Source organism: Trachurus japonicus, chromosome 1, assembly GCF_045865225.1.
Source record: "Trachurus japonicus isolate A0001 chromosome 1, Traja_1.0".
In the NCBI taxonomy this organism is placed as follows: Eukaryota; Metazoa; Chordata; class Actinopteri; order Carangiformes; family Carangidae; genus Trachurus; species Trachurus japonicus.
Genome location: NC_140907.1, coordinates 26,325,039 through 26,338,081, shown reverse-complemented (window position 1 = coordinate 26,338,081; position 13,043 = coordinate 26,325,039). Strand labels below are relative to the sequence as shown.

Sequence of the window (13,043 nt, the reverse complement as noted above, 5' to 3'; positions counted from 1 at the left end):
AGTGCCTGGCATACCATTTAAAAAAAGATTGTCTAGTCCAAGGAGTAACCTGTCCTGTCATCCAAACAAACAAGTAGAATTTGATAAATGCAACAAAGAGAGGCCACATTAGCTAATGCAAACACATTCATATATACTTTGTTAAAATGAGTGAAGAGGCATTTAGGAGGAGGGGGCTGTTTACATTAGGATCGAGATATCTCAGCACCTCGCAGCTGCGAGGTTTATTTGTAATCTGCAAAGACAAACATGTCATGGAAGAGTTGGGGCTATAGGGGATTCCGCTTCCCGAGTGCTCGTGAAAGTGAATGTTATGTGGTGTTGTGTAAATGGATGGGATGTTTGGAAGCCGTGGAGCAGCTGAGGCACCACGGTGCCCACTGGTAGCTTTGACCTCTGTAAATTGTGTTAAGTACACATACAATCTGGGAGGTATTCAAGACACGGCATTACAGGAATATCACAGATGTTGATGTTGCTGATGGATGATTTGGTTCTCATATACACTGCGGGTATTTCTTATGATGTGGTTGCATGAGAAAAGAGTCGGATTTAATGATTTTCTAGTCTAACGCGTGGAATTTGGCAGATTTCACACTCATTATTTGGCAACTGTCACATCCATGGACATGTAAAATCAGATAAGTCCCGTTGTAAGTGCCTTGTCTTCAGGATAAATCTGAGAGGGCCAATTAGACTGTTCGCCCTCTGCCAGCGACTGTAAAAATAATTCTGGATCACGACTGGTGAGGTCCTTCAGCAGAGTCTGTCAGAATGTAGCTTTCTGACAGACTTAGTGGACGGGGATTGTGCCTGGTGGTGACACCGGCATTTAAAATGGTGAATACATTTTGTGGCAAAAATCAATTTATCACAGTCGTGATGACAGGAGGACTCACTCGCCGAGACACTCTTCTCTTAATGAAATGATGGTACAACCTCAAAATGTTAGGAAGGGGTAAGTGGTACAGAAAATAGAAAGAAATATGGAGCTGTTCTGACCAAGTGACAGCAGCGTGCCACTGCCTGGCTGTTAGCAGTTAGTTTGACGCTTATTATAAACTTTTTACAGCTGTTTACCATCTCGCCCTGGGCACACTTAGGGCACACATGGATGAATTGCACTGCGCTCACATTAAATGCAATAATTGTATATATTTTTAAAAAAGCAACTGAAATCTAAAACACCTCCTCCCATGCCTACTTAAACTGTATTCCATTAAATACAAATACATCGAAATGTATTTGCTTCCTTCAAATTTGTACACAAGTCTACCAATTGTAGCATCGCACTGTTGGTTTTCTTTCCCCGTTGCACTTTCACACCTTCCACATCAGCGGTGCTTACTTGTGTGGTTCACTTGAGTAGGAGCGAACGCCCTAATCGCATTCGGATGTGCACCAACAAGCACAGTCTGGTCCATTAAACAGAGGTGTCTTGGAGCATTGCCACATTAACCGTTGAGAAGGAACATTTAAAGCGAAAAGGTGTCCAAACTAAAACACGGCACATTTTAGCATCAATGTGCGGTGATAGTAAGTGTTTAATCTGCTCTGCTGTCTGACTGCACGTTAGCCTTCCATTACCTTCGCTCGGCCTCGGCTTCTTTGGAAGAGATGTGTCTTCAATAGTAAAAAATATATATATATAATATGACCAGATCAACCAGTCAAGGGCCTCATTAAAAAGTCGAACTTGGTCTGTGTGGATGACACAGATGGTTGGATGGTTTGCTTTTGAACCATGCAGCTGGTCACCTGGCACAAATGGTTTGGCATTGGTACATTCATTTGTCCAGCTTCACTCTGCACTGAATAAATCAGAGCTGTGTTTTTTCATGTTGTGGCCCGCTTTACCCTCTGAAAAGAGAACCAATGCCACATTAAAAAAAAAAATTCTGGCATAAAAGTTTCAGGTTAAATTTGGTTCACAGATACTGCGCTTGAACCGAATCTTAGCCTGACCGCCACCATGACCACTGTTTGTAGTTTTAGGGGGGGGAAACGAGCAACTTTTCATTTTCCCCGTTTTGCTCTTGGCTTCTTTGGAGAGCTGCGACAATTACTCGACCCCTGAATCACCGGAAACATCAAGAAGTTGTTGGAACTATCCGTTTCCTATCTCACTTCCCCTGACAGTTGTTGGGGCTTTTGTAAATCACTGATAACAGCAGTGTGTGTGTGTGTGTGTGTCTGTGTCTGTGTGTGTGTATGTTTTCTCTTCCAAACAGGGAAGGCGTTACGGAAAGTTGATATGAGCCCCATGAACAGTGGTTGATTCACAGCTGCAAATTCCGGTTGCTGTTTTTTTTTCCTTACCTTTTCATTCAACCCCCGGAGATGACAAATGCACATAAAAACCTCTCAAAAGTATTGGAGCTCGCCAAAGCATTAGCCGCGGCGCTCCTTTTCTATTGATAACAATGACTTTTTCTTCCTTTCAATTGATGACAATGACTTTTCCTTGAGGCAAAAAAAAGGACAGGCTAAAATTGTTCGACACAGTGTAAGAATTCACTCGGGTGTATCTGTCTTCATTTGGGTTTAACCACTGGAATGAAACCTACCATTTAAGGGCAAATACAATCATGTATAGGCAGCCAAATCTTATTAAAGGCATGTTCTTGTCAGCTCTGACCGTAACCATTGTCTGGTGACGAATACAGATAGGCACCGTTATTATAGGGTGGAGTTTTCAACAGGCTTTATGCGCACCAAGCAGAAATCTCATGTGTCAGGTCAACATGGACATAGATGATAATTCACTTCAAAAAAAAGTCAATGGACAATAGGGCAATTACAGCAGCCTTATAAAGTACTAATACTATAAATGGAGAAGTAGAATAGGTACAGCAGGAAGTAGATTAATGAGCACACGGCAAGATAAGATAGCTATCACAGTGATCTTTGCTCTCCTTGGCTAAGATATGAAAACTTCCCCTCTCCTCTCTCTCTCTCTCTTTCTGTGTGTGTGTGTGTGTGTGTGTGTGTGTGTTCTGACAGCATGTTCTGCTTGGTTGCCCTCTCCTAACTCTTGCATGTTCTGGCATAAGAGAGATGTTCAAAGTCCACTAAGTCATAGCACAGTGGAGGCATTTCAGAGAAGAGAGAGAGAGAAAGAGAGAGAGTGATTCACTGGGTAACAAACACAGCTCACTCTCCCACAGAAAAGGTGGGCAACTCATGTCAACAACCTCAGATGAACTGGCTCCGAGTGCTGACAACTCTTTTATGAAGAGAAAATAAAACTAGACAGCTAGTAGGCTGACTGTCTCAAGAGCTGTGTGTGTGTGTGTGTGTGTGAACAAACCCATGTTTTTCTTTTTTTTAATTTCTTTTCTAAATTTACACCTAAGCAATAAACAACCTTTCGGCCACTCTGCAATGCAACCATGGGATGTTTTACACGGCACAGCACATACAGTCTCATATCCTGCTGTGAGCCAGTGGCACCAAGCAGCACGAGTCTTTATCCAGGAAATGCAATTCTCCTTAGCCGCCAAATGAAGGCGCATCGCGGAGCCTGAAACAACTGTGGTCATGTCTGTGGGTGGGATGAGATGCATGCCACTTGACAAACGGAGCACTGGTTCCTGAGCAGCATTATTCAAATACACTGATTTACAACACATAATTCATATCCAGCTGACTGGCACGATTTCCACCACGTACGACTCTGCCTTTTCTTTTTTTTCTTTCCTCTCTCTTTCCCAATCCCCTCAAAAGCTCGTCTGTATCAAGCCGTTTCATTCTGAGGTCTCAAGACATTGGGATTGCTATAGTGTCTGCTAGAGAGAGAAGAGCTGGCCTTGCACTTTAATGACAAACCTAAGTCAGAACAGTCAAAACAGCAGGACTTGTTTACTTGGCAGAAATATAGTTGGCCTAAGCCTTTCATCCTGGGCTTTAGCTAGCCTCGGTGGGTCTGTGCAGAAAAAAGGCCGGCCGACACCACCCAAGGCGTCAAGCAAAGCCTTCGTATGCGTTTGAAGCTTGACAGGTTACTTGGAAAGCAGCACAAGGCCGTAGCCCGTGATAGAAGGCTAGCTAGTTAGCTTGGGACACATGCCTATGAAGTTCCAAAACCCACACACAAAACACAGGCCTTAACGTCTTTTCCCTTTTCCCACCCCTTTGCCGAGCTTTGTAGATAGGCCAAAACACGGCCTGCGCTTCCAATGCAATTTTAGAACATGTAATTACAGAGACTCGCATGTTGTAAATTTAAACATTTTCAAAAACCTGTAATATGCGGGCAAATGTCATATTGAGTTGATAATGTGGATAGATATCAGGCCTGTTTTGACCTTGTTTGGAACCACAGATTTACATAAATAAAACTCATTTGTAATCATTCTCAGCTCTCTCTAAAACAACTGTCTAATTATGAATGTTGTTGCTGTTTTAACTGGGCCTCTTCATAAATCATCCGTCCTGCAGTCGGCCGCACTCGACTCTCTGTCTTCTCTCCCCAGCTCCCTCTCTACCTTCACATTTCAAAAACAAAGACGCTGGAAAAACAACCTCAAGAGTCAAAGCAGTGATTTAATGAAGTTTTCATTGTCCAAACCCACCCGTTGTTGAACCTGACGCGAGGGGCTCCGGTGTCCCACTCATAAAAGTTTTAACATGCTTTGATATGCATGGATAGGTCTTATCCACATGCTTCAGTGTCCTCTGAGCTCTTATTTTTTTCAGAGAACCGTTCTGACTTGTATGAAAAAAGAACCATGTAAAGGTACAGCTACATTCTCCTGTAAAGAGGTTGTGCCCATAGTCGACTTGGCCATAAGCTTCATAAATCCTCGGTGTAGGAAATATTTACTTCAGATATACGGGCTAAGACGACTTTATTCAAGTGCTGAATGACTTATGTGCTGTGACTTTACCATGCACGTTTACGACGGAAAACTTGACAAAAATAAAATAAATCAACAGAGAAGGCCGTCCTTTTGTGGGGTATGAGATAAATATGCAGTCCTGTAGCAAAGTGAAATACCAAAATGCAAGGCCGTGCAGTTTGAGAGCAGCTGCTTCAGTGTAAACAGTGATTTCCAGCTCTGTTGCCATATTATCAAAGGTTGCTTGGTCACAGAAAGCCTAAAAAATAACAAGAATATATGTTGAGTTGTGGTATTTTCTCCACAGCTCATTAAAACAGTGTTAAATATGACTGCTCTGTGTATAAATATTCCATTTCCCAGTTTTTTTTCCTCTCCAGAATCCCAGGCTTGTTATCAGCATGCATACGACGATCCTGTCATGCCTGCAGACAAAACAACAACCTTGTGTGTCCGCATACCTAAAGTTTCCCCTTTTTTCTTTATTATTCATTTTTCTTTCTCTTCCTGTCCATTGGGGATAGCCCAGCGTTACTTGGAGGCTTGTTGGAGAGCCACACTACATGACGAATCCTTATTTGGTCAGAAAATTCACATTGCCACTCCCAACAAAAATAACTCCAGTTTGTTGATGTGACTACCTTGGGAAACAGGACCACACACACACGTCAGGGAGGACAAATTGGAGCAACTGCTTCACTACCCTCTCCTCATTGCAGTTTAATGAGCACTTGCATTCAAAGCAATAAGAGACCGGTGTGTGCACTAGGTAAGAAAGAAAAACAATCTGAGTAATTGGAACTTCAAGAGGAAGATACAGAGTTTAAGGATCTCATTTTGTCCCTGTGATCTATGATCGTCGAGTCGTTTAAATTCAAATCGACTCATGTCCTTGATTTCTTTTATGTTTTGATAATGCATCATCAGTCAAGTGCACTTAAGCACTCAAAACTTGAGGCACAATCACGGTCAAATCCTGAGCCTAGAATTAGACGAGAATAAATCTGTAGGTTTACAAACTACCTCTGTCGGTACATGGAGCTTCACTTTGCATTACACTTATTTTTTTCTGCTATTTAACTAAACATAGCCTGCTCCAGCAACTTTAAAAGAACCCAATGAAATATTAATCATCACACCATTTCCAGAGTACGCATATGAGAGCACGCTTTAGAGTGTTTGAGTGGAAAAACCCCTGTAGGCTCAACCCACTCCTGTCCTGGGTTAAAATATTATGTTAACACTGCTCTTCCTTCTCACAAGAAAGGAAACAGGAACCTCACAGAAGCCCACCACTGCGTCAGCCATACACTACAGAGTATAAACCTCGCCTCCAGTCTCAGAGGATAATTTAATATGGAGGACAATCCTTTTGTTTGCCTCATTTATGACCTTTAAAGTAGGCACTGTCTTTAGGTAAAGAGGATACAGTATATGAGCAATTTGACCTAAATTTGCCCATCATTTAAATCCATCAATCAGTGAGGATATCTCAACTGATCCCTGGTTGTTGACATAAATCTCATGGTTTTCCCTTTCATGGATATCACGAGATGTGACAGTAGTGTTATAGGATGCCTCAATAAGCTTGTTTTTGTTAATATTTACTCCTTTGGACTTTGTTAGATAAACTGTACACTCTCAAGCGAGCAGCCATATTCAAGGTTGGCATCTGTCCTGGAACACAACACAAGCTCAAGACTCTGAAGAGGCAATTTACAGTGACATGAACTGCAATCGCAGCTACAGCAATCTTACCTGTCTTGGTGTTAATGGCAAAGAAACCCTGGGGGTTGCCGCTCGTGATCCTGTAGGTGAGTTTATCGCTGCCCTTGTCATCTGGATCCACTGCATTTATCTTGATGATTGACACGTCTTTAGGAGAGTTCTCCATAACAGAGGGGTAGTAGACGGGCTCCGAGGTTTGCGGCGCGTTGTCGTTGACATCCTGCACTTCGACGTAGACCTCGACAAAGGCGGAGAGCGGCACCACGCCGCGATCCATGGCGTAGACTGTGAGCCAGTAGTGAGATGTTGTCTCATGATCAAGCAGTTCCTGTGTTCGGATAACACCTAAGAAATGAAAAGACATAAAGAAACTCTTTAGTCTACATCGTGTCAGGGAACATTTCCTTTGCAACATTCCCTGAGCGTAACATCACTACCTGTAGTAACAGTGACCTGTGAAATAATTACCGGACCATGAAGAGAACACAAGCTTTTATTAAAGCAGATGTAAGGATTGAAACTTGTCAAGGTAGAGTACTGACAACAGCCTCCTCCCCTGTTTACATTCACTGGTAGGGAAGTTTTTTTTTTACTGCCATGTGGGGGCTATAGGCTTCAGCTGAGCAAACAAAGAGCTTTCAGAAACGTGGGAGTCCTCTACGTTGACCAAGGTTAAATGGAACAGTGGAGGATGGGTAGACTGAGCAGTTTGGAAGAACTACGGGGAAATATAACACTGAGAGCAAATACAGTCTAAAACAGTTTTAAATATGTTTTGCTTTTTTTAAGGTGAAACTTTGTTAGTCTAGTGAAATGTTTTGCATAATTAGTATCTGTATGGTGCATAATAATGACACAAAAAATATATGTAATTGGTTTTAATAGCAATCCAGTGCTGCTGGACATGTAAATTACTTGGTCATTGACCTGCTTGCCTAAAGTAATGCTGCAATTACTGCATCTGTCAACACTAGTTGAGATCCCTAAATGGCTGAGACTAGCTAGCACAGAGGATTTGCTTTTGTGCTTTTCATATCCATCCGACCCCACTTGTGAGCACTCACCAGGTGCACTGTAGGTAGGTTTGGACTGAAGCGGAGGCGATAAGTGTGCGTGTTTTTGTGTAGGTTCAAGTAGTGGTATTTAGGTATTTCTGTTTGGGGGAGAGGATCTGTGTGCATGCCTTTCTGAATGATGCTGAATGTCTCTTCAGTGAATTGAATATGTGGATAGAAGAGTAGGGATGAAACAAAGGGCAAGGTCTTCAGACAGTGTTGCAAAAAACAAGGACAGAGCTGATGATAAACAAGCAAAAGAATGTTATTTGGATAACTTGCGCATGTGAGGTCCCATTCTTTTAACGAGCATAAAATAAAGGGGCTGTGGATGGAAACACAAACATGCCGATATCTTCCCAACAATGGAAACATTGACAACCTTTTTCAGTATAATAGCAGCCTCTCTCATAGCTGTTATTTGCAATAGCTGTATAACTTTGATATCTGCAATTGAAATTTATGGCTATGACTATATTGTTATCTGAAACTAATAAACGTGAATCATGGTTTAAGCACACCCATATCATCACCGGGTATGGGTGTTGGCCAATTTCCTACAATGGCTTTGAATCTATGGCACACTTCCAGTCGCTGCTGGCCCAGATAAGGAGCCTCCAGGAAACCATACACATAAGGACACATTTCAAAGGTTTGAATAGTTTACATAGGCTATCTTTGTGCTGCTGCTGTCTTTGTTCATGCACTGTAACTTGATGAATTGTGATGATGGAGTGTAACTGAGACCAGCCAAACCTCTTGCCTTCGGTAATGAAAGATTTCTCCGAAAAAGAGATAGATAACACGCCAAATGACTTGTCACAAAAATCTCACATTTTACACAGGAGGGGAGTTGGAGGGGGGTTTGCAGCTAATCTATTCTCTTGCCCTGCTTTACTCAAGCGTCGCTGTGTTTTCAGCCCTGGGATTCTCTCTTGTCATTAGTCATCATTACAGCTTTTTCAACTTATCTTGAGGCATGTAATAAGAAGGGAACTCAAGCACGGGAAAATAGGTAGCTCCCTGATGATCCCCAAAGCCAGAAGTCCAATGGCAAAAACAGCATAGGCTAAATATATCAAGAGCGCAAATTGGATGACTCTGTCTAAGCAAAATAATGGGACAAAAACATGACCAACCATTTGGAGACATTCGAAAATAAGATTAAGAGAACAATTTAGAACTTGGGTAACACGGTAATGACTAACTTGTGACAACACTGACGCTGAAAACTTGAGGTGGACAATAAAGGTCTCTTCTCGAAGAAATCGTATGCAAGACACTGCAAATGTTAAACCCAGATAAGAAATGCAAGTATGGAGTATGGAGTTTAATGTTAAAGACACATATAGAAAGAGAATTATATCGTGAGACAAATAAGAAGTTGAGGTGAGGTTGGTGTAAAGTGTGGAGTGATGCTAAAAGGGAGTTACATACAAAGAAGACAAATATTTTGTGCTTTTTCCAAGGAGATGTCCATATTTCAGTGCTCATCTGTTTGACCAGCAGATGCAAGCATAACAGAAAAAAAAAATCCACTTTCACCAGGGTCATGCTTTTTCTGCACAGTTGCTCACCTTGTGTCTATCAGACAATACAAACATAACTGAGGCTGCATAGGGGATGTTACTATCCATACTTTTACCAAGTGAATGCCAACTTGCAACACTCGAGAGCTTTTGTTCATTTATCTCTGAAGGGGACGGAGAAACACACCAACTTGACCTTAGTGCGACTAAAATGAAAAGGTATCTGCCTTGGCCCTTGGGTGAATAGTTTCTAACAAAGCACATGAAAGATGAATCTGAAGAATTTAGTTGCCACACCCATCCCATATACCTAGCCTACCCAGTAAGGCAGAAGCAAAACTTGCCCTAAGGCCACAAGAAAAGAAAAAAAAAAAAAGACAGACTGTGCAACAGCCTCTGCCAGATTTGCTTTCCGCTACTTTTCCCCTGCTCTTTTCTTTCCCTCTGGCTTTGTTCTTCAAAGTTACTTGAGCACAGTGGCAGTGAGGTGGAATCTTCAGACAGCCAACGGATTTTTGAGCTATCAAGACCAGCAGGTAATTTACATATAAGTGCACTTCAATCAACATTGTGTGAGGACACACAATGAATTTATTTTAAAACGACTCAGAGTCCAAGTAAAGACATAGTTTAGTCACTGCTTGACACTAGTTGTCCAGTGAAACAAAGCCGTGTGATAAATGCTGTATATGCCATCAATGCAAGATTAGGATCTTCACATTTTTGACTTGACTCTGGATATTTGCATTCAACCTTCAAAATCTACCCAAATGCCCTTGTCCATCCTGCAGCAGAAGAGTTGGGGACTTGCTTTGAACTACCTTTGTTAATTCCCCTCACCCCTACCCCACATTCCTCAGCCTTCTCAGGCCTCTAGCTCACATGCTTACATAAACTTTCTCAGTGCCCCCCCTCTTCTCTTTCCACAGGCCTGGCAAAATGCTTCAAATTCCACCACCACGTAGAGCCTACTGTAATAGAAAAGGTCCTAAACTGAGCTTTTTGCAACCCAGCAACTTAATATCACATCATCCCACATTTCCCAGATATCTGTAGCCAAGATCTAAGTCTCAAAGCCATTAAGCTTGGTAGTACAAATGTCTGAAACATTTAGAAAATGCGCAGATTAAAGGTACAGTCCGAAGTGAAAATATGTTTTGACACCACTGCCTGAAGCATCAATTTCATCATTTCAGTGCAATATGATAGGGGGGTTATTAGTCAAAGTCAAAAAGGTCTTTGAACCTTTAGCGACAACAACTACTCTTTTTGTACTATACTGGACTGCCTATTCTATATAGATATTTCACTAAGTGTTTGATTCTGTATTCATTTAAAAAGCATCACAAGTTTTAGTTTTGTGGTACTGTATTATCTTTGTGAAATAAAACTTAAATTCATAAAACTCCTATAGTATATCATTATTGAAGAGCATATTATCAAGTGTCAGGTTGTTCCATATTCCCCCCCTTCAGTCTAAATGGGTCATCTATTAGCAATAGATAGGCTTATGATAAACATAATCATTTGCTGATTCACTCTGCTTCCTGTTCCTGGTTGAAGGGCACTTGGGTCATAATGCATGAGGACAGGTCTCTTAGATGATCATTAAGATAATAGTGTCCCACAAAAACCATGTCTATTATAGAAAAAGAAAAGAAAACATGTATTCAATATCTTGGGCAAACAATTACAGCCTATTGAGCCAGTGAGCCATTTCCACTTCATGCATCACTGTGCACGCCACACACAGTCACTATACTGGCAGAAAAGTGGCTGTCAACTGCTGGCTTTAGAAAAGATGGCACTTAAGACAAGCTTCATCATTTCTCCAGCCTAACGATGGAGAACACTGATGGCTCCTGTATCAGTGTAATCCTATTGTAATTTTTCCATTATATGTCTGACAATATATAAAGCAGTGGATACAAAGCCGTTTCACAGCAAGTACTAATAACAAATTCAGAATTTCTTTAACCCCAAAGAGAACATGAAAACAATTTATTTGTAAGCATTAGAAAGAAACTGCAAAACTCCTTTGATGTAGTTGTTACATGGAGCATGAATGAATAGGGTTTACGTTCCTTTTTTTTTTTTTTTTTAAGTTTTGCCTATTAATTCCAGTTGAGATAGCTTTTGGGACTTAGCTGACGATACAAAGCGTCTATTGTTAGTGGGAACAGCATTATTTCAGAGCCTTTTGAACAGGCCTCAGAGCAATACTCCTTGATTCAATATCAGTATTATTTAGAAGCAGTTACTGTACCTCCTTGTCCTCCCAGTACTCTCTGTCTGTGCCTCTGATAACAATGAGAAAAACCTTCCCATTCACATCTTTATCTGCGTCCCTCTGAATACCTTTGTATAGCCATTCTCAGTATAGGGAATGGCTCTATATTTACTTCAATATATATGCTATCAATCTATATCTATATTGTATAATAGCTTGAAACTGGCCTAGCTAACAACACACATTTCCTCTAGGACAGCATAATGCGAGAAAACATTCACACCTTCTCTCCCAGATAACACTGCAGTGACCGGGACATGATCCCCTGCTGGCTTCCCACCTGTGCAGTCAGTCATCTTACTGCATGGCGACATATCAATTCCCTTCCTCATAGTTGTTACAAAACACCAACAAAAAAATGTTTATTAACTTCGATATTGTGTTTGCTTCAAGATTCTCAAGAACTGGTTTGGCATTTTGGCAATTCTGCTTATTTCCTTTCATGCTGAGAATTTGAAAGAACAAGAAAGCGAATGAGGATATTTGCCCATATTCCACACTATTTAGGTTATAAATACAATTTAATTCAAGTAAATGTAAGTACAGTATTATAGTGAGGATGTTTAAATTACTTGATTGATTTAAATAAAATCAAAATAACTTCAACAGTTGTATTGACAGATGATAAATTGTAGTGTCGACGGACATGGCCATAACATTATGGGTTGACAGAGAGACTAATGTATTTTAGTACCCCACTTCACTGCACCCAAGTGTATTCATGGTCAGGGCTGTCACTTGTCAAATATCACACTGCATGAAATTGGCTATAAATGCCTGAACTAGCCACTGGAATTTGAATGAAAGCATAAAAGCATGTCAGTATCTCTTCTTTAGTCTTCATCCACCTTCATATACCTCCATTCTTGTTTTACTTGATCTTAGCTCTGCGTTTGATACTGTTGACCACAAAATCCTACTGGAAAGGCTCGAAAGGTGGGTTGGCTTGTCTGGTCCAGTTCTAAACTGGTTCAGAACCTACCTTCAGGATAGGCAGTTCTTTGTCTCTATTGGAGAATTTACCTCCAACAAAACAGACATCACATGTGGAGTACCACAAGGGTCAATTCTCGGACCACTACTGTTCAACCTCTACATGCTTCCACTCTCACATGTCATACGCAAACATAATCTTAGCTACCATAATTATGCAGATGATTCGCAACTTTACATTTCACTACACCCAGATGACCTATCACCCATAATATCCCTCACTCAGTGTATCAAAGATATTAATCATTGGATGTCAGAAAATTTTTTACAACTAAACAAAGACAAAACAGAAATACTCATTTTTGGTGCACAGGCTCAGAGACAGAAAATTGCAGCACATCTCAACTCTCTCTCTCTTACCAGCAAAACCGAAGCAAGGAATCTGGGTGTAATCATCGACAGCGATCTAAATTTCAGAAGTCATATCAATCACATCACCAGATCATCTTTCTATCATCTCAAAAATATTTCCAAATTGAGGGGCTTTCTGTCAAAACCGGACTCAGAAAAATTAATCCACGCCTTTATAACAAGTAGATTAGACTACTGTAATGGCTTATTCACCGGACTCTCAAAATCAAGTATTCAGAGGTTACAATTAATTCAA

At 41.0% G+C, this 13,043-nt stretch overlaps 1 protein-coding gene across 8 annotated transcripts in view; it reads right to left on the bottom strand.

Annotated features, from left to right (window-relative positions):
- Window positions 1-13,043, bottom strand: part of fat1a (FAT atypical cadherin 1a) — a 75,107-nt gene that overhangs the window by 49,688 nt on the left and 12,376 nt on the right. For all 8 annotated transcript variants that reach the window (XR_015036197.1, XM_085782884.1, XM_085782853.1 and 5 more), the window contains exon 3: window positions 6,600-6,914. Coding sequence is in view for 7 of the 8 variants with exons in the window: in XM_085782884.1 (XP_085639010.1) it covers window positions 6,600-6,914 (315 nt within the window). In the remaining variant the exon portion in view is untranslated. The remainder of the gene's footprint in view (window positions 1-6,599; window positions 6,915-13,043) is intronic.